The 22,544-nt window shown below is 40.2% G+C and overlaps 1 protein-coding gene across 1 annotated transcript; it reads right to left on the bottom strand.

Annotated features, from left to right (window-relative positions):
- Positions 1-1,153: 1,153 nt before the first annotated feature.
- DENND6A (DENN domain containing 6A) lies at positions 1,154-20,846 on the bottom strand. The gene is made up of 20 exons (XM_065642785.1): positions 20,613-20,846; positions 17,651-17,689; positions 17,514-17,556; positions 15,192-15,304; positions 14,113-14,193; positions 13,622-13,727; positions 13,199-13,278; positions 11,621-11,683; positions 10,921-10,976; positions 10,470-10,592; positions 10,200-10,295; positions 8,440-8,534; positions 7,720-7,785; positions 7,561-7,625; positions 6,848-6,937; positions 5,871-5,924; positions 5,676-5,785; positions 4,989-5,091; positions 3,452-3,526; positions 1,154-2,964 (listed from the first exon to the last, which is right to left on the bottom strand). The coding sequence occupies exons 1-20, from the start codon at positions 20,793-20,795 to the stop codon at positions 2,833-2,835; spliced, it is 1,773 nt and encodes a 590-aa protein (XP_065498857.1). The 5' UTR covers positions 20,796-20,846; the 3' UTR covers positions 1,154-2,832.
- Between the last annotated feature and the right edge of the window lie 1,698 nt (positions 20,847-22,544).

The raw sequence follows: 22,544 nt of genomic DNA, 5'->3' as shown, positions 1-22,544 counted from the left end.
CAAAAGCCCTAAAATTTTCAAGGGAGGTACCACCCGCCTGGTTGAGGCAGTCTTAACTTCTGATGACCCAACTGGGGCCCTGTATCTTCAGCTTTTTTTTAAGTGAACAGCTGCTACCTCTTATCTAGAACCCTTTCAATCATCCAGGTATTCTCTCCATCACTTTGGGACTTTTTCCCATCCTGGTCCAAACAACGTGTGTGTACATACATATATATATCTCATTTTTTTTTTAAGTTAAGTTAGATGAAGACTGAGACAAAGTTACTGAAACTAGTAGTTTTTTTGCACTGCCCTTTAGCTGTCAAGCCTCAGATGAATGAGGGTTAGTACAAGCTCTTTATCTATATTTTAAGCACATTGAGCTAAAAATGAAACACAAACCAAAAAATGGGGGAAAATTCCAGCTCACCAAGCTGGCAACTATTTCCTGCAGCTGATGCAATTCCTCTGCTGCAGCACTACAGCTGAAGCATCCCTAGTCGAAATATGCACACTCAGTGTAACGGGACTGCAGAGAGACCGGACAAGTGCAGAAACCTGCCCTGAGGAAACACTGTTGTGTCAGTGACTACATTCTGCCTAGATTTGTAGTTATAGGTCAAGGTCCTTTTGAACCATTACTAAAAGCATTACAAGTCACTGAAGACAGCAAACAACTATACGACTTTCTTGCCTTTCTTTTGAACAAGATTCTAATTCTGTTTAAGCATCTAGTTTTTCAGGGATTTAAACTAAACCCAGCTCCATTAAATAAACGCGAACTGAGCTCTGCTTGCAGGCTGCTTCCAACCACTGTGTTTCTCCGGGGCCTCTCAGGCGTGCACAGGAGCAGATGGAACACTGGACACATTTTGCTCGGAACCAGACCCTGCCCTTTGCTTTCCCGCAGCTCTGTTGTATCACGACCGTGATGCACGATCAAACTACACCAACCACTCCTCTCCTCAGGTATTTCTGGCCACCAAGGGGTAACATCTTCACAAAGTCAGACCCGGCAGCTCCTACAAGCTGCTGAACAGCTTTGCTGACACAGGAGAGGGGGGAAAACACAGGAACAAATCACACCCATCATCTAAGACAAGTAACTTCCAAATAAAAAAATAAAAATCAAACCGTTTATTTTCTTTTACAAAAATACATATTTGCTGTCATGTGATAGTTATCGTAGTTGTTACCAGTTTACATGGTTCCAAGAAACTACACAGTGTTCCAGGTTAAATATTTAAGATAATTCAGTATAAGAATGGCCACTTATTAATCTCTGGATTAGAAATGCTATTTGTCAGGGTGTGCAAAAAAATTTGCAAGTTAGAAATTAATGCTGAAGTGGTGTAGTTTAAGTAACATAATAGATACATTAAATGTTTGGTCACAAGTAATTGTATACAAACCATAACAGTATTAAAATAAGTATTTTCTTAAAAATACCATTCTGACACTTTATATCTAAATAAAACGATTTTAGAAAGAGGGTATGAAATATTTATCATACAAAAGCATATTCTTACAGCAGGATAATGTCATAAGTTTTTAAAAATCCTATCCAAGCACTTAAAAGCAGAATTTTTTTATAACCGTGATCCACTTGTCATGTAGAAGTGTATGCTGTGCGTACACTACAGCAGTAAGTTTATTCTACTTGAAACCGGTCGCAGTACAACACTGCATACGGAGCAGCTGGGTTCTTATTAATATATAACAATGAAACTTGTTCAAGAAGATAACGACACATTCTTCTTGCTTAATATGCAAGAGGAAATTACTCTATGCACGTCTGAGAATATGCATATACTGAAAATCATTTCATGCTACAATCTTTTCTCGCAACAGTTTGACCTTTCCACAGGCTTTTTTTCAGCTGAAGGCAGCACCTTCTCCCTCCAGCCCCATCACCTCCTCCAACACCCTACTGGTATAAGTAAAAAAGAAAAATTTATAACAGGAGCTGGCCGCTACGATCTCTAACTGAAACAGATGGTTTATCAGCTACTTCTACTGAAATCACTGATTTTAAAAGCCATATTAGAACACCACTGTTGTTTGTTTCCTGTAATGCATACTTACGTTTATACTACTGATCCACTTTAAATCCCAAATGTCAGCAGTTTAAACCCATCGATTAGTACACAAGTACTTTATATTTAAGGCATGTGGAGTAAGAGCACCCTAATCAACTGACATTGAATGGAGGAGACTTCAGGAAATTTTTGTCAGCTGCCTTCTCTTCTTTAAAGATGCTAAATTAACGTGGGTTTGGAAAGATGTTAAGAAGGCAAAAGGAAGAAAGTTAAGAACCAATCTGATTATTTCAGCTGTCCCTGAAACAGTTTTTTGGAAGCAATGATTTACCAGTAAAACACCTCAACTCTAATGTTTTCTGACCAAGTCACATAATATGCCAGTTGGGCCTATCACTAGATGAAAACTAGAAGAAAAACCAAAATAAAGCAATCAGATACTACATGGCCAGGCCAGTACTGATCAATATTGCTACCCCTGAGTTATCAGGACTGGGAACAGCAGCACCAATTGGAAAATTCTGCAATGCCAGCACTGCACCGTGGTCCTACGCTGTGGTACAGCTTCACTGCCCACAGGTTTTTCTTTAAGAGCACTTATTTCCAACATTATTAGACACAGGAATTCCTCTAGTTGCATTGGTATTTCAGTGGAAAAAACAGTGAAAATAGTATAGCGGGCTATACTACTGGGACAGTCCACTTGTAGTGTTAATATACGATGCCGAGCTGTGTTCTGAAGCTCGTAGGCCACTGTCTTCTGTAGATGGTATTTACCTTTTGTTTTCTGCACAAAAAAGCCCAGTAGAAATCACGTTGTGCCAGTTTTGAGCAAGATGTCCTGTAAGTCATCGGGAAGTGCCAGTATGATATCATTGATGTGCGTCTGCAGCTTTTTCAGTGTGTCGTTTTTCACAGGAAGCTGTTCTCTGTCAGCCTGCAACTGCAAACGTACAATAAAACACGAGTTCTGCTAAACGCAAGTTTACCTTACGACACACCAAAGTGACATATTAGCGAATCTGGAAAATTCCTTATTTGTCAACTGGCTAGGAGTTTGGACAATAGCAGGTTTCCTCAACAACCACACAACAGCATGACCTAACGCTGCTTTGGACTTTCAGTAATCACAAGAAAATTTGTTTTTCTGCTCCTCCGAGGATCCAGCCTTGCTCCCACACAGATCAGTCACAAAGTTTCAACTAGTTTTAAAGAGCAAGGTCAGTGCAATGCTTCCAACATTGCTGAAGCAGCTCGCTAACCCTTCTGTCACAGCTGAAATGAACTGGTTTTGTTTTAAAAACCTGAATGACTGCATCCTTGAGCTACCTAGACCATAAAGAATATTTTCATTTAAGTACCTGTAAACATGACTATATAATACTTTTCTAGTTAAGCAAATTTGAGGCATGTTCAATTCAGTTACTTACCAGTTTGTTCTTTAACTTTAAGACGAGATCCACCGTTTCCACTTCACTATGCTTCTGACTCCAGAACACCAAGTTCTAAAAGAATAAAAATTAAGCCCTGAAATATTTACGGTAACATACATAATCTTCAGAAGTAGTATTGATTTACGCTTACTGTTCACAATGGGTCTCCTCCTTTTCCTTATTCTCATGACATTTACTAAACTCATTCACTCATGTACTTTCTCTACTGTGAACTGCAAAATCTACTTTATTTGCATGTTTGCCCAGGATTTAGCAAAACAGGAGACTAGAACACAAACACTACACAAACAAAGAAAAATCGTGCCAAACTGGCTTCGTTTCAAAAATAGCATCTACAATGCAAAATGGCAGTCAATGTTTGGCAGATCAGATCTGCCAGCACAATGAAATATTAAAATAGTGCCAGGCAGCACTTCTTGTTTCTAGGGCATTGAAGGAGACCCCTGAGTCAATAACTAGTCAAATGTACTCATTATGTGAATTTTCTTATGCAACTTCTCTTCCCCTACTCCTTTCCTATTCATCTAATGAAAGACATTTGCTCATGTACATAAAGATGTTAACACTTGGATCAAAAGAAAAAGCTATAAGGAGCAGAGCCAGTAATAAATCCATGACACAATCCCTTTACAATAACTTAATGTCAAATACAGTCGAATAGATTCTATGCGATACAACTGACCTGGCTATTCTATTGCCCTGCAAATTACTGGGCTGCTCTATTTGAACAATCTGTTTGGGTTCCTAGAATGTACTGCTTGGGAGCTGACAAGGGATAAAATCCATGGCTTTTTAAAAATAACCGGTGCAATTTTTTTGTTTCTTTTAAAGCTCTGGTGTTGACTTCTTTTTTTGTTCTTCCTATTCCCTCTTCAGTTGTACAATCTCTTCCCCTCTTGCAACACCTTGCCTTATCAGTTGTTCCAACTCAAATTATATCAATATCCACTTCAGCTTCTTAAGTATAGATCTTACAACATAAGATCATTTCTATGGCATTTTGTTATCTATCAAACAGATTTCACTTCTCCAATTACTCCAGACCAGTTGTAGGTTTACTTACTATCCACACCTAATGAGCTGCCCATTTCCTACAGTACTGAGTTTGTACCTTCAAAGCTACAAACCATATCACAACTAAAAATGTGTTGGAACACCAAGGAAGGAAGCTGAATGAAATAACCTTACCAAACAAGAGGAAAAACCTTTTTTTTGGGGGTGGGAGGGGAGGAAATTAAATTTCAAAATACACAACAAAATAAAAAAGGACTAAGGAAACATTTTACAAATGATGACGGTTGCTATAAAAGAGTGAACTGTATTTCATATTGTTCTCTTCTGCTATGTTAGTTTTAGCTTGGTTAACAAACTCATGTTTTGCTAGATCAGACTTGACATAACTGGTTGAACATAAAATTTTGACAGTGAAAACGGCAGGAATAAAACTGACTTGAGGGAGAAGATGCTTTTATTCACAAGATGATAAATATGATTGTAAGCACGTTTTTCTAACCTCATTACAAAGCGCTTCCAAATGAAGGGCCTCCAACTTCTGTGTCATTTCTTTCTGCCGGCTCCTAAACCAACCATCGAAGTTGGGCGATTTCAAGAAGTGCCTGGCAAAACACCAAAGCAAAATCCATTTTAATTCCAATTTTGATAACACTGTTTTTCCATGCCATCAAATGTAAAGTAATTATGTTCGACGCTCGAGAAGATATTAGGACTCTTCCTCTGTTTACTTTCAAAAAAAATGAAATATTCTGAAGTGAAGCATAACAGGTGCTTCTATTAACAAGACAAGGATTGAGAAAACAACATAAATAAAAGAGTCCGAAAGACAATAAAAATTAAGATTTTTGTCAGGAACAAAACAAGGCTCAATTTGAAACATCCTCATTTTTATCTTTGTGTTTGGAAAGAGGAATCAAGTTAGAACCAGAAATAAAGCCAGAAATAATACTGGTGTATACAGAGATCTGTGGTGTTAGTCGTATCTTATGAAAACCATTAACAGCTCACAGAGAACAGTTTTGAGTAAGTAACGTATACTAAGCACTATCAATGCCTATTAGAGCATATATTCTAAAAGTAAGTCTTACTCAAATCAATAATAAGTTTGATCAGGAAAGGAGCATTTGTATTACTGATTTGTCTTCATGGACATAATTTAGTTTTTTATGCTGATGAAAGAAATGACCTGTAAAGTCCTATCCAGTCTCCTTTTAAACCTGATGTGAGCTGTGGTCCTGCTTTTTCCAGTGTCTTCATGAAGTCATCTTGACTAAACTGCCTCAGCTGTGGGGGGCTCTGTGACAAGAAAAAAAAAAATCATCAGCATACCATAACTTCTCTAATCACCAGTTTTCAGCTAATTAAAATTATATTTCCTTACCTTCCATGGTGATATGCATTTTTGCAAAGGCATTAGGCTTGCCACATACCGCTCCTAGAAAAAGGGGAAAAAAAAAAAAAAAAAAGGAGTTGTTTGCATAACTGGTATTAAAGATACACAATCCACGTATATGTTTACTTATCACTTGTGACCACAGCATTTTCTCTTCTAACTATTGGTACAGGGTGGGGTCCTGCATATTGACCAAATGACAGCATTACAAGAAGCTTATTTAATACCATTTGTATTTCCCAACTACAGAACTTTACATCAGCAAAATTCAAGGAGGACATGAGGGGAGGGGGACAGGAAGCAAATGTATACATAGAATATATATATATTTATATATATTTATATATCCTGAACTCCGGCCACTACTAAATAATCTCTCTTTGGTGACGGCCCACAGGGAAGGGTTTTAGAGTCACCCTACATGTCCATCCTGTCACAAAAGAACAGGAGAGAATGAAAATTTTAAAGAAAACCTCCTGTAATCATTAATACCCAAGGACAAACAAGTGTCTAGGGATGTCCCAGTTCCTGCAGACAGAAACTGGACCTGATCATGCATGCTCTAAAATGATTAAAAGCTCAGGTCATCCACAAAAAGTAATCAAGAAGTATTCTGCTGCACAGGTTCATTCCTCCCCAGGTGCAGGACTCAGCACTTTGCTGAACTGCGTGAGGTTCCTCTTAGGCCACTTCTCCAGCCCGTTGAGGAACCTCCAAAGAGCAGCACGACCCTCTGGTGCATCAGCTGCTCCCCCAGGTTTGTACCATCAGTAAATCTGCTGAGGATCCACTTTGCCCCATCAGCCAGATCACAAATGAAGATGTTGAACAGCACTGGACTCAGTGCTGACACCAGGGCCAGACTGTTAGTTACTGCATAGTTACTTGACTTTTTTGGTCAGGCAAATGCCAAAAAAGCTACTCCACATTACATATGTAAAAGATCCACTAGAAAAAGAACTCACTAATGGAATAATGAAACTTTCCGTCAATTCCAAAAAATACCGTCGAAGAATCACGCTCTGTGCTTCTGTAGGACGCTTCTGTTGTACACCCTTAAAAAAAGAAATAAACTATCACACTAAGTCTGTTACCCCAAAGCAGTTGCGAGGTTTTTTTAAGAACATTTATTCCAGTGTTTCTGTATTCATTTGCCATATGCTTACATACAGCACTCCCTGTCCTGAACCATGAAAGGAAAGCAATAGTATCAAGTCCTCTTGCATAGATATTCATCCCTTGAATTGCTGATTTTTTTTTTTTCATGTAAAGAAATTCAAGGCAAGAAAAATTTCTATAAACCAACTTGTGCAAATCAGTTGAAAGTTTGGAAGTTCTGTTTCTTACACAGCTCGTGCATGAGATTTCTAGACAAAAGAGATGGGAAGGGGATGGCAGAGGGTGGAAAACCCAAAACAGATGAACTGATCGATCACTTTGATTCTCTAAATTATTATGCTATCTTCTTGAGTTCTGGTGATCCTGGTGCTATAGAAGCTGCTAACAAGGCAGCGGCCCTTCTATAGCGAGGGCGCACACCTGTCTATTCAGTTAAGAACTGGGGCAGAGGAATTGGAATCCAGTTTAATTTCAGTTATGTAGACAGAGCTCAGCCTCAAATGAAAAGACTGTACAACAGTACACAAAATTTCCTTTAAAGAGAGATTTGCAGTATTACCTTCTGTAACTGTTTGACGATTTCTTCATCTTTGTTCAAGTATGGCTTGTAAGATGTGTAAACGCCTAACGAAAAAAAGCAGCACATAGCCAAAAGAAAAATGGGGTACGCTTTTTAAAATTGAAATACTGGGAATTTAACTCTGAAGCAGCTTATTACCAGGTTTGGAGTCCAAAGTTTTTAGGTTCTTCAGTTTTTTCACTTTCACCTGCTTCGGAACTTCACCTGCCAAAACATTTAAAGCACCTTACTTGAAATCTCCATCTCTCTTACTGGATAGCACAGCTGATGTGCTACTATACATCACACTGATTTTTAGAAACAGATCCTTGCATTTAGAAGAATATCTAATAGCGTAAGAAGCATTAGAAACACCAACAAGCATCCAAGTACCTATCCAGAAACATCCAGTAAACGTGTGAATAATAACATAGAGGCTTTTCACTTTATACAAGGGGTTCCTTGTTGAAAAGAAAAACAAACAAAAAAACCCCCAAACAAACAGAAAACCACAAAACAACAAAACCACCACCAACAAAACGATGACCTTCTGAGTCAAAGCAGCCAAAGAAAAATACTGACTACTGAGCAGTGAATGACCATTTCATTAATTTCAAATGTTACTGCATCTTCCTTTGTTCCCCTTATGGTAAATGCTTTCAGGAACAAATCCTTAGTACCTCGGCCAAAATAAAAGTTGTATACAATAAATTAAAACAGTAGCCATGGATTAAGTGTCGTAAGAAAATGGATTTGGTAACTAAAGGATTCGGTTAGTATTAAACTAAATTAATTGAACTACATTACACACATTTGTAAATAAATAAGGTCACAGTTAGATCTTGACACACAGGATTGTAGAAGGGATTTGTACTTTACCTGGAAGTTTAATATCTCCAATTCGAATAATGTGAGGCCAGTGCTGAAGTGTTTTAGCAAAAAAAGGATTCGTCACCCCGAGAATGACAGATGGTCTAGAAAAATAATGACAATATTTAAAATGTGACAGTAAGAGCTTCTGTGTTAATGAATACAAAAGGTCAAGTTTAATTCTTAACTTGGAATTACCTTCCTTTTGTATTTAAGAGTTACATTTTAAGTTGCACTTAAGAGCACAGTATGTTTATCAAAGTTTGTAAGTTTTAGAAAATATAATAGCAAGCCAGATGTATCTTACAGCCCAAACAGGAGTGGAGAATACAAGTGACACCTGCTCAGACTGTTGGCTAAATTCTGCCTATTTGCAGTGATGAGAACAAGGTATTACCGTGAGGAATCTTCTTTCACTGCTACTGGCGATACAATAGCAAGACTTGGTAAACTACTTGGTCACTTTCAGGAGCCTTAATCCGTCACATTTACCAGAATCAGTTCTGACTTTAAACCACTGAAGTAATTTCTGAAAAGGCACCATAAGTCTAAACATCAAGATGAAAACCACCCCTTGGTCCCCAGTCACTGAAGGTAATAAAATACACAGAATCCGCATCACCTGAGTTCTTCCCCCTCTCAGAGCCATTGCTGTAAAAGCCTATTTCCAATCTTCCCAATATTTTTGTTTTCCATAAGAGAACCAGAGCAATTCCAGCTCTATTTCAAATACTAACTTACGTTCTGAACAACCTTGCTATTCTGCTACAGAGGGGCAGATGTAGTGTTTAAACATGGGTTACTAAAGTTTAAGCAAATTCTTCCTGGAATTATTTTTAGAAACTAAATTACATGCTGCAAAACCATTCCCATGGAATACAATCTGAAATACAGTGCCTATGTTTGTATGTTTTTCCACTGCTCAATCTCTGGCGATACTTCCGTTGAGAGGAAAAATACAGAAAGAAACCCAATGAAACAAACAAAAAACCCAACGCAACAACTGCTGCCTGTTCAGACATTAGAACAAATTTGCTTATAATAATAAAAAAGTCAGTGAATCTAACACATGTGCTCCATTCCCAACTCAAGTTGCATTTAAATAACATATAATAAGAAATATCAGAGGTGTATGCTGTCAAAATTAGAGTAGGAATAAAAAAAATAATGAAGGAGAAAAGTGTGTTCTTAAAGTAGTTTCAAGTAAAATTATGTGGGCTCACGCTCTTAAAAAAATAGTCTTAATTTCTGAATTATTTGCAACGTTTTTCTAACAAATTCAGTGCAGTGATATTTACTCTTAAAATTATTGTCTCAACTAGGACACTGATAAGATTAATTTTATAAAACAGGTATATGGATGTTGAATTCTAGAAGTCACTTTGTTCAGTAATTGCTTAAAAAGAAAAACAGTTAAAGAACAATTTTCCAAGGAGCTACTACAGAGCTGGTGTTGCCCATACAAACTCTTCCTGAAAAGTGAAACTTCTGTTACTTTCATAGTTGCTTTTTTACTTATTCTGCACCCTATGAAGCTGAAATGTAGTTTAATTATGACATTGTTTCATAACTTCTTAATCCTATCTAACTGGAGTAAAAACTTAAAACAGCTAATTACTGCACTCTGCAAGATAAATCTTATAAATAAGGAGTGTAAATGTAATTCTTTAATGACTGAAATTCAGAATACTTAAGCAGGATCTTGAAACAGATTTATGGTTACGAGTGGGTTTGAGCGACACCTTCACAGCAAAGTCTGATTTACTTACGGGGCTTGTGTGCGAGTCGTGTATTCTTTGAATTCGCTGTCATGTATGGTAAAGTATGGCCTGAAATCACTGCAGTACTTTAACGGTGAAATACAACTGCAAGGTAAACAGAGGATAAACTTGTACGTGTACAGTGCAAAATATCATGGAAGAAACAAGCTAATCTAAAATTTGTCATGCTCTGTTACGTTCAGATCAAATGAAGCTGCACTCAGCTGCAATCTAAAATGACCCACTTGGCCGTTGGTTGGGAAGCCCCGTTACACGTACTTGACAAGTGCCAACACGGTTTCTGAAGATTCTGATGGTGATGGTGCCATCACAACGAGCGGTTCTCCCAGCAGTACCAGCTCCCAAAGCATCTGAATGTGAAAGAACACCGGACAGAAACACCTAAAAACACATTGAGGTATTTTAATACACTTAACCAGAATAAAGATGTACTTGATTAAGAACTGGATAAAAGTGACATTTATTTGAAAAATAGAAAATACTCTCATAAAATGGCACATTTAATGGCACTAATAATTTAGTGTATTTATTGCAATGTCAGCCTGCATGTTGTCCGAACTGGCTTTCAGCCAGCTTTGCAGACAAAGAACGTTAAAAACAATACCCACAAGTGTTAGCTTGCAAGCTATGGAATACGTGTTATGGGATCATCATAAATCTTTGACTTGTGGGAATTCACAACTAGGAATAAATCAGTCCGAACTCCTACCTGAAAAGATCTACTTCATGAACAGTCGGCAAAGCCATAGAGATCTGAGCATCTGCCTAAAAGACAGCGCAATGCTTGGTTTTTAGTCATCAGAATACCTGGGTATTAAATGAAATAGTTTCCCTTAAATGCTTACACACAGTGGATGGTATATACCCTAATTATTTACCACTACTGCAATACGTACTGCATTATCTCCACAAGTAACTCTTTTTGGATGCTAAAAGCAGGATTTTCCCCAACCCACGCCCCACTTACAGGCATGTGACTTTCAGTCCAGAAAATATACGAAATACTGAAGCTGTTTTAAACAACAGCCACCCAGCACATGAAGGCACAGATTTTTTTTTTTTCATATCCATTTTTTATGGCTAAAGATTTTAAATTCAGCTTTCATCCTCAAAAAACCCCCAAAACTAGTTCGGTACAGTTTTACCCATTAAAATGATGCTCAAGTTCCGTACTTTAGTCAGCCAACCCCTCTTCTCAAGTACTTGGGGTCACTGGGTTAAAATACCTTTTCTGTGAAGGATTCACCTTTAGACTCCTCCACTCAAAGTCTCAAAGACTGTGGATTTCATTACTACCCAAGTATGAGGACTTGCTACCAATTTTGATTAACAAGTTGAAAGTAAAAGAATGAAGGCAGATATTCAGCTTTGAGTTGGGGTTATATACAACAGAAGTATCTCATCTCTACCTGGTGCATATTCTGTACTATTGGTGTTGTTCCAGGCTTGTCACGATATGTTGGAATCCGTAACTTTGAAAGAAAAAGAAAGAAAGAAAGATTTTTGTTTCTTTTTCCTTGTATTGAATTCAGCAGAGACTTAAAATGCTGCCTTACAGACAAGATATAACATTTCAAGAGGATATACTACAGTACAATGCTTAACTTACTCAACAGAACATACACATAACAATGAATTCATAGCTGAAGATTACAGATCATTGCTACAGGAATCAACGTGCAATATTATGCAGTGCCACACTGCAAACTGAATATTAGAAAATGAAAATTATATTTCAGTTTAAAAGGACTGTTGATAACACTAGTCACAACTATTACAATAATTTCAATAAAAATACCTTTAAATGTTGGAGAGAATGATCTGAAATAAGGTTATAGGGGCTTAAGGTTGTACAGAATTACTTTTAGAAAAAACCCTTTCGTAAAACATCAGACATCCTGGTGGGTATGAGGCAGAATCCAAATATACTGAAGCACATAAATATCTTTTTCTGACCTCACAGTCTGTATCTGTAAGTCTTGCAGTACTACAAATTTAAGCACATTGGAAGCTGGTGCGCACAAACTGATGTGATTTATGTACAATTAAAACTGACTGCCCAAACAGCATAAAAAAACGTGATCAATATCACTGAAGATGGTAATTATGGCTTCGCTCAGTTTAGGAAGACAATTTCAACTCTCACGGATACGAATTCCTGATGAGATTAATGCAGGCAATCCCCAAACAAGACATATCTGACACTCATTGCTCTCCTCCATCACGGAGAACACTGCTTTATTAAATTTGTGCTTTTGGAATAGCTTCAGAAACTTCTTCCTCTCCCTGGTGATGCACACGCGTCTACATCATAAACTTGAGAATATCTGCTAAGAATGTAATTCCAGCTGTAACCTCTGGATCCACCAAACCCATTTAATTGCGTTTCCTCTGAAGATGCTGTGGCTCCCAGAGGCTCAGTTCTCAGCCACCATTCAACATCTGCAGTTCCCTCCCATGCACTAGATATAACTTATTAAATAGATTCTTCAGACATATTTCTCTTCCGCTGAAAATTATCAACAGACCAAGAAATTAAATTCTTGTGTGTGGGCCAAAAAACATTTTTATTTGTCAAACTTCAGGAACAGGAATGATTTTCATCAATATACTTAATTTGCTTGACTGGACTTAATTCTCAGTATTTTGAAGTGTTCCTTAATATTTGATTTGACAAATATAATTAGCATTAAAGTCTCCTACAATGCATATTCCAGACGGGTAATACAGATGGTGCAATTAGTAGTTGCACTGAAACACCTCTTTCTAATATCTACAAGAATTACATATTAACCTCTGCACCATAAAAGATCCTCCGCAGCCACGGAACCTAATCGAGATCCCCCAGACCTCCGCTCCGAGCAGAACACACATCTATTCCTGTTCTGGAGTATCGCACACTGAAAACAAGGCAGAATCTGGTGAGAACCACACGCTAAAGGGAAGAGAGGACACCCTCGGAGATAAATAAATGCCGGAGTATTTACCTTCATTATAACACCCATAATAGGCAAATGCAGTATTTTCCCTGGAATTGGTGATGGCCAACGATCAACATCACTACAAACTAAAAAGAGAGAAAAAAAGAAGTATAATTTAGAACTAGTTGATATATGTTCTAAACCAAGAATTGCCATCAGCAACTTGTTCTGAACAGCTTGTCCTGAACCACACAGCAAAATCCGAGACGGTTTTTAAGGGGGAACTTCAACTCTCCCATGGAGAATCCAAAATTAGATTAGCTCTGTACAATGATCTATAAATCAAGCCAGTTCGCTAAACTTTCAACCCTTTGCCCTACAAGAAGACAGAAATGCAAACTGGAATGTGACACTGTTGTTTGTTATTTCTCCAAAAGAAGTGTGCAATATTATAGGAGCTTTTCCAGAACAACATAAAAGTACCACTACCTGCTTCCAGGAAAGCTTCGCTTTTTTCAAAATATTCTGGTGCTATTTGCTTAAGCATGGTGCGAAAGAGATGGACATAAGGTAGCTTGCTGATGAGGACCAGCGACTGGAATAGAGAGTACAAAACAAAAATACAATTTTAAGTTAACCCTTTCCCTGTGCTCTATCGCAGTTCTGCTGGTTCTCCTCAAAGAAAGTCACACTTGATTTTTCTCACCCATGCAAGCCAACCACACATTTGACTATAGGCAATTGCAATCAAACAACTAACAACTCCCCAGAGTTCCCATTTTTTTGTTTTTAACACGAAAAATTTTCTGTTCTGACAGTGCAGCTGGAACTTGGCATAGCTGATACAAAATTAGACCAATTTACTATAAATAAACAATTAATTTAGTTAAGACAGGAAGATACTCTTCCTGCTCCTCTGACGCCACTGAAAAATAATTCATTAATATTTTCCTAATCTTTTAGGAAAATATTGAGGTTACCTTCTGGAAATAGCCTCTTTTTAATGATTTGTCTCGAACCTGTCTGAAATACACATAGCCATAGTAATATGCTGGATCTTTCTGCAAAAGAAAGGAACAAATTCAATATAACAACCTGATACTGCCCTTCTTTCTGAAGCATTCAATATGCATTTTTAAAGCTTATTTCTCTGCAAGCTCCATAGTTGCTTAGATACAATAAATTAGAAGGATTACTCTGCTTATTGCATTATTTTTTTAATAAGTACTTCAAAGAGAAAACACCAGTGTGTGGAAACAGCTGTGCTTTCTGGCTTTACTATTTTTATATCTACGTTCTCCTGAGACACCATGAAAGCACAAATAGAATTAATTTCCTGAGGAATAAATCGACACTCATAATTCCGTAAAGTCGCATTAAAAAGATTTTAGCAGTTAAAAGCCTTAAGGTCCTGGCTCGAAAAGATAAAACCTAGTCTTTCAATGTATCAGTTTTAGAAGAGTATTAAGGAAGCGTGTTCCCACATTTGAAAGAGAAAACATCAGCTTCATCCTTCCTACCACCAGAAATTCAAGTATTTGCCACACAAACAGATCTCAGTTGATCTGAGAATCAGACTCTCACTAGCACATCTAAAGGCCTCCATGTTCCGTATGGACACGCTGAGAACAACTTTTTGGCTACTACCTCTGTCAGGAAACTGCTCCATCTTCAAAAAATGCAGGGTGGAAACAGAGAGAGACATCTCAACAGTGGTTTGGCTTTCTTAAAGTTATAAACCACTTCATATTTCCAGGAAGGTAATGGTTTTTACAATTTGACCTACAGGTTTCTAGTCAGTAACAAAATAGGTCTGGTTATCAATTTAATTCCTTGCAGTCCAAACCCCATAGTAATAAAACTTAAAGAATAGTTAATGAAACTAATTATTAGTTAATTATTATGATAATCACATGTCACAAAAAACATATGCTGAGCTTTGTCTTTCAGGCCACCCACTTCAGAGATTTTGTTTCTCAAGCACTAAATTTAAGAGTGAAGACCCATAAATTAACATTCCAAAGAAGAAATTAACTTCATTTTTTTTTTTATTTCCAACCTTTAAGTAAACTGGTAGATCTCTATCCAACTGGTCCAGAAAACAACACAATGAGACTTTCCTTCCAGGAGACCGTCGAAATCTAAAACAAAACTGTGTGTCCCCAAGACAACCTACACAGGGGGAAGAGATGAACAACAGACAGAATTCTGAGTTTGAATTGTTCAACATCAGGACTTGTCTACAGCCAAAGAGGTTAAATAGTTTGGGTTCATTTGTCTTCCACTGCTATCGTGCCCTGCTATTGCAACCATTCATTAATATATACTTATATTAAGTCCTCCAGACTTAAAAGCTCAATTCCATCTTCTCTCTCAGGCACACACACACCAGCGCGTTCAGAGCATTCACGTCTGAGTCTCAGGAGCCCTTGAAATTGCAGCAGGAAACCCACAACACACCAAGACAAAACCAAAAGTAGCAAAATGTCACATGATGGGATAACTGTCCAATTCAAACAGGTAACTAAAGTAAGTGCTTAGCAGTACAGATCCAATCATAACAAGAAAAAACACAGCAGCTGCCAAGGACACAGCACTAAATATTCACTCCAAGTTTTCATAGCTAGTTGCCTTCATCCAAATGAAAAAAAAATGCTGCTATCATAAGAGCTATACACAGAAGACTAAAAAGTAAATTACCCATAATCATTAATATGTTGAAATGTCATTCAGAATATGATGGCTTCTTATTTCACAAGCTCTTCTGGTATGTAGAATTCAAAAAGATTGGTAAACATCTATTCTTTCTTCAACTATTCATGCAGAAAAGCATGAATAAAAGCACAAGAAGTGCCATGATCTACTAGCTGATTAAATCCATTCTCCCCCTACATTCACTGCCTGTACAAGTCCCCAAATGATACCTATTGGTAGTTGTAAAAGGAAAAAACAAAAACAAAAAACCAAAAAAACAAAGTTGAATTAATCTTTTGAGCCACAAAAACCAAGGAAAGACTGACCACAAACGTAGCTGCAAGCCAATAGCTTCCTTCACTGCTACATTACACAAAGCTTTTCTTTTTACGTTATAGCCTCTGATGAAAAAATAAATCATAACAGACCACATACACTCCCAACTTATTTCTAGAACACAGGTTTTACACAGGTAATCCCACAACATCACTTGAAACTTCAGCCTACCAAGAACAATCAAGAACCTACTGGTTCTTAAGAGGGACATTATAAAAAGGACAAAGGTGGGACTTGTTCCTGCTAAAAGCAGACCCTCCTTACATATACCTATCCTCTCTAACATAACTTTTACCAACCAACTTGTATTTGAAAACAAAGCAAAACAAAAAAATCAGACTTTGTTCCTAACGCATTATTTTGTACCTCCAATACACCTTTCGAAAGTTTGGCAGATTTATAACCGTGAACGATGAGAATAATAAGAAGATATGGTTAACTCATCTTCTCTTCCAAGAACAGAAGTTTTTCCTATATTTACATACAGGATATCAAGAACAGAGAAAACACCTTAATGGCATTAAGACAAAGGAAAAAAAAATAGCCAAGATACTTTGTAAAATTATGCCAGAGAAAGCTCACACACATATTAGAAGCACACATCTGCATCACCCCCCACCAGAGTGGTTATTCTGCAATCAAAAGCACCGAGTAACAGCAGTTACAGGGACAAGTCTGTTACTACAGTTTTTTTACTTTTGTGTAATTAAGAAATAAACGAGAAAGGAAGTGTTTGTATTCCTGCCGTATCTTTTTGCAGGTGATCCAAGTCATCAGCCACATGCCTCCAATCTCTCTTTGGCAGCAGAACAGTAGAAATTTAGTTTAAAAAAGAATTTAGTAAGCAGGACCACACACAGCAACAGAAGCATCAGGAATAGAGAAGACGCAAGACAGCCCAGGTTTTCCCTTCACAACTGTTCTTTCTAAATGCTTTTGAATTTAAGAGTCAGTTTCATTCATATGGATTTAGAAAACATACATTTACTCCTGTATGAGAAGACAGTTCCATATCCCTTCCATTTGCTTCATTAAACCATTCAAGTATGCCTACACTTCTCTCTACAGTGACAATATTACTATCTAGTTCGAAAGCAAGATTAAGATGTTTTTTACTGCAAAGTCGAAAAATGTGCATGTGTGTCATCTAGAAGGTCTTGCACATTCACATTCCTGATATTTCACTTCCATAAAATAAAGAGTTCTCTGACCTTACTGCAATACAGTTTTATATTTAACTTTATTTGCAACTTTTCTGTATTGTAATAATAAGAAATTTGTGTATTTAATCTAAACCCATTAATTTATACTGTCCAACAACAGACAACTACAGAGTGAAGGAAACACTTACCTGAATTAGAATCTGGAAAAGACAAATAGCAAATATTGGTTTTCTAAAGGATGGGGAAAAGAAAAGAGACACATTACACTTCCTGAAATTATGAAACCAAAACCAAATTATTTACTTATACAGCGACCATGACTTACCTCTTTATCTGTGAGTTTTGAATGTGGAGGATATATTACCTACAGGAAAAAGGTATTACTTTATTTGAAAATAACCTGGGTATAAGCAATAAGCTTCTATTACATATTTTTATGACACAACCTTCCAATACCCTCTTGCCTTAGGCTATTTTTGATGGCGAGCTATGTCTCTGCTCATCACAAGGTGCTAAAGATGAAGCTGCCTTTTAACAGCACAAAATTGACAGAGAAAAGACGAGACTACAAGGCAGACACAAAGAAGCAGAATTAGTGGAGACCACCACTTCCTACTTTCCAAATGTTTGCCTCCATGTACTTTATTTCCCCCCAGAAATAACAATCTAACTTGCTGGACAGGAAACAAAACAAAAAGCATAATTTGTAGGTGAAAGAAAATTAACTTGACAAGTGTGGTTATTGGAGGAAATACAACTTGGGTAACTTGTTGGGAACTCTTCCTCTCAAACACAGTATCGGAACTTTCTCCTGGAATCACAGAGTTGGGCAAGGAGCTGCTGCTTTCTGTCTAAGGAGTTTCCAAGAAGGAAATAAACCACCATCTTTTGCGTGGGTGTGCAGCAACAGAAAGCTTGCTTTGCATTTCCCTCTCTCTTAATATTCTGTACTGCTAAGTAATCTAGTTGTCAGGGTTCCAATTGAAACTAAAAGCTAATTATTCTTCCTGCAGTAACACAACTGAGTTAACTCAGGCCCTAGTTACGGAGGCATTTTAAATCTCATTTCATGCATCCATTCAACTATTATAACATTAATGGGACCATTAACAGAGCTGTTTGCAGACAGAACAGAGGCTACTCTGTGCTTCCTTCAGCCACGGAGCACGTTACCCGCTAAAGTCACAGCTTATAAAGAAATTCTTGTCTTTGTTGCTAACAACACCTTGTAACATCGAGCAAGTAGAACTTTGATAATTACCACAGTTCGCGGGTTTCTTATTTGCATTTCTGTTTCAGCCCACAGTGCCTATCAATTATGTATTTTAAATATTGCAATTCCTAGTTCAGCGGAATTTTAGGCCAGTCTGCCACACATTGATGCTAACACCACTTTAAGAAAAAAGACACTTTTCCCTGCACACCAACTGTCCGCTGCACAGTCACATGGTGAATATGGTGAAACAGGATGTGAAACTGATCCAAACGATAATTGTTCTTTCTAGTTGATTTTTCAGCCCAGTAGGTTCCCCAATGCAGTCCCAGTGCTGTTTCACAGCTGTTTGCCTGTTGAGTTAAACACCTGCCGTTTGGGCAGCGTCACCAGCGCGTCCTCACAGACCGACATTCATTTAATGGTGCAAGGAAAATGTTCCAGACATTTAGAGAATTTATTTGCGCTACCTCAGCGATCTGGAGAACACTGTTAATTATGAAGACTCCTTGCATTCACACTACTATCATACTCTTTTAAAGATCGTTAATGTGTAGATGTCATGGAAATCAGCGCTATTTGGATATAAAGCAAGCTGACGATGAATTCCATACAAAGCTTGGCACGAGATGAAAACCGTTCACAGCGGCACACTGAGGTGACAACCCGCGTAACGAGCAGTTATTGAGAATAGTTCACCTCACCTCACGCTTGGTGACAGTGTGGGCTGGCGGAGGATTCACTGCACACAAGCACACTGACGCACGCACTCTGACACACGCATGCGCACACTGACACGCGCACACTGACATGTGCACAACGACACGCGCAGACACTGACACGCGCAGACACTGACACGCGCAGGCACACACCGACGCGCACACACACTGACACTAACACCCGCACGCACACACTGACACGCACATGTGCGCACGCTGACACGCGCGCGCGCACAGACACGCACGCACACACCGACACGCACACACGCACACACTGACGCGCGCGCACAGACACGCGCACACGCGCGCGCATTGTGACACACGCGCGCGCTGACACACGCGCATGCACTGACACACGTGCGCACGCACTGACACACGCGCACACTGACACACGCTCACACTGACACACGCGCATGCACACTGACGCGCACACGCACTGACACACGCGCACACTGACACGCGCGCGCGCGCACTGACACACACGCGCACTGACACACGTGCATGCACTGACACACCTGCGCACGCACTGACACACGCGCACACTGACACACGCTCACACTGACACACGCTCACACTGACACACGCGCATGCACACTGACGCGCACACGCACTGACACACGCGCACACTGACACGCGCGCGCGCGCACTGACACACACGCGCACTGACACACGTGCATGCACTGACACACCTGCGCACGCACTGACACACGCGCACACTGACACACGCTCACACTGACACACGCTCACACTGACACACGCGCATGCACACTGACGCGCACATGCACTGACACACACGCACACTGACACGCACGCGCGCGCACTGACACACGCACGCACTGACACACGCACGCACTGACACACGCGCACACACTGACACGCGCGCGCACTGGCACACGCGCGCACTGGCACTGACACACGCGCGCGCACACTGACACGTGCGCACACTGACACGCGCACACGCGCACTGACACACGCGCACTGACACTGACACGCGCGCGCGCACTGACACACGCGCGCGCACTGACACTGACACACGCACTGACACTGACACACACGCACACTGACACTGACACACGCGCACACTGACACACGCGCGCGTACACTGACACGCGCGCGCACTGACACACGCGCGCACCCGCTCCCACCCGCGCTCCCCGGCACGCGCCCTCCCCTCACACCGCCCGGGGTTTCGCACAATCCCGTTCCCCTCACACCGCCCCGCTGTGCAACACCGGCACCAGAGGAAGTGCCCGATTCCGGCGGGGCCCCGCCGCAGAGCTGCCCGCGCCCGGAGGGAACCGCGCCCGCAAGCCCCCCCCGCGGTGCGCGCCGCCCCTCGCCGCCGCCTCACGCACCTCCACGGCCTGGCCCAGCTCCAGGTCGAAGCCCACCACGCACACGCAGTGCAGCCAGGCCGAGAAACGGTCCCAGGGCAGCAGCGACAGGCACCGGTCCGGATCATCGGGCTCCGCCAGCGCCGCCGCCGCGTCCTCCCCGGCCTCGACAGCTCCGCCCGGGCTCCGCTCCCGCAGCGACATGGCGCTGCCGGCCCCGCACCGCCCGGCCCCGCCGCGCCGGCTCCGGCCTCGGCCCCGCCGCGGGGGTCACGTGACCGCCGGCGACACCGCCTCCTCCGAGCTCCCTCGGGGCCGGGATCCGCCTGCACCGGGAGAGTCCAAGCGGGCACCGGAGGGGGCGACCGGAGCCGGAGAGTCCAAACCATTACCAGGGGAGGGGGGAAGAGGCTGGCGCGGAGCTCTCTCCGCTGCGGGGCACGCAGCGCCCCCCTCTGCGGGACCTGTCCCGCGCAAGAACCGCGTGTGCGCGCAAGAGCCGCGTGTGCGCGCAGCGCGTCCGAGCTCCCAAGAGGCAACGGGCTTGCGTTGAGCCGCCGCCGGTAAATAATCACCGCGTTCCTTCCCCGTTTGGCAGGTCCGCGAGCAGCATCTGGAGAAGGTTATCGCTAAGTAATTAACGGGCATATCTATTAATGCATCACGTCCCACACAAAACTGAGCATCAGTCAGGAGTCGGATGGAAATGCCACACAGGCTGCTGGCTGGGAAACTTTACTCTGCACAGGGAATTGGAATAATGCAAGCCAAAGCATCTGAATCTCTGAAAACATATTGTATGGCCTCAGCCAAAAGCCAAGCTCTTTATTTAATAATGTAAGAGCCTTCAAATATTGTTTTAGCACAGTCAATGTCCCATTTATATTTCAGTAGGAAACATTTTGTGGAGTTGAAAGGGCTAAATAGCTACTTTATTAAACAAAAAAATCGCCACCTCCTCCCCCCACAACCTGTAACTCCTATAATTGATTCACACTGGTTTCAAGTGCAGCAGACACAGGCTGGCTGCCTCAATTACTACATGCCTTTTTTTTCCCGAAATGAAATTGCAAATATTAAAACCAAGATACCACATCTATACATATTTAATAGAAAATTTACGACTCTTCAGATGCACTGTTTCTCTAAGACCCATTAACAACATTTGTTTATCTATCAAGACCAAACTCAGAAATTAAAGTGTGCTTTGATCCTTACAGTAATTTCCTAGACAAAGGAGGAACAAACATACAACAGACAAAATTATAGCACACACAATTATCATTGTAATAATATAAGATATAGCAGCCCTCAGTCATCATAAACCACTAGTGGCAAAGTGCATTTTAGATATAAACTCAGATACGAAGGGAGTTACACAGCACAACGGGAGCAGCGGCACTGGGATGCTCCTGTTGTTGATTCAGGTATTTTACCATGTGCCGTGTGAGACTCAAACTTTTCCAGTCATTAACTCCTGAGTTCTGTAAAAGATCCAAAATAAGACATGACTACAACTTGGCTTCATCAGGTTGAACTCAGAGCAGTGATTCTGCAGTGGTATTTAATTTGCTGTTTCCATTCAAGAACTGAAACAGGGCCTGGCCAAAAGCTTTTATCACTTGGTTTAACAAAAAGGATCATCACATGGCTTCTTACCAGCCCTTCCTTGTTTATATTTTTATCCTTTCCCTTGTTTACATTCTTGCTATCACAATGTTAGCTATTATTATCATGCATTCCCTTCTAGTTTTTGCTGGCCTCTATTTGTAAGTTTTCATGTGAATAAAAAGTATAAATATATAGAAGTAAAACAAGAACAATAAAGTACTTAGTAAGACAGATATTCTCTGCTCATTTTGTTAAAAAATAACCAATAACTTAATACCACTTGATGCTTAACAGAAATAATCTTTTGGCACGAGAAAGTTTAGAGAATAGAGACATGATCTT

The sequence above is a fragment of the Caloenas nicobarica genome, chromosome 11, assembly GCF_036013445.1.
Source record: "Caloenas nicobarica isolate bCalNic1 chromosome 11, bCalNic1.hap1, whole genome shotgun sequence".
NCBI classification, from domain to species: domain Eukaryota; kingdom Metazoa; phylum Chordata; class Aves; order Columbiformes; family Columbidae; genus Caloenas; species Caloenas nicobarica.
Note: the sequence above shows the minus strand (reverse complement) of the source record. Positions and strands in the feature narration are given on the sequence as shown.

Excerpts from the sequence above, each read along its gene's own strand:
- DENND6A (XM_065642785.1), bottom strand. The coding sequence starts at position 20,795 with ATGTCGCTGCGGGAGCGGAGCCCGGGCGGAGCTGTCGAGGCCGGGGAG. Across the intron at positions 17,557-17,650 it reads CAAAACTCACAGATAAAGAG|AAAACCAATATTTGCTATTT; the intron begins GTAAGTCATGGT and ends CCCATCCTTTAG. Across the intron at positions 6,938-7,560 it reads TCGTCAAACAGTTACAGAAG|GGTGTACAACAGAAGCGTCC; the intron begins GTAATACTGCAA and ends TCTTTTTTTAAG.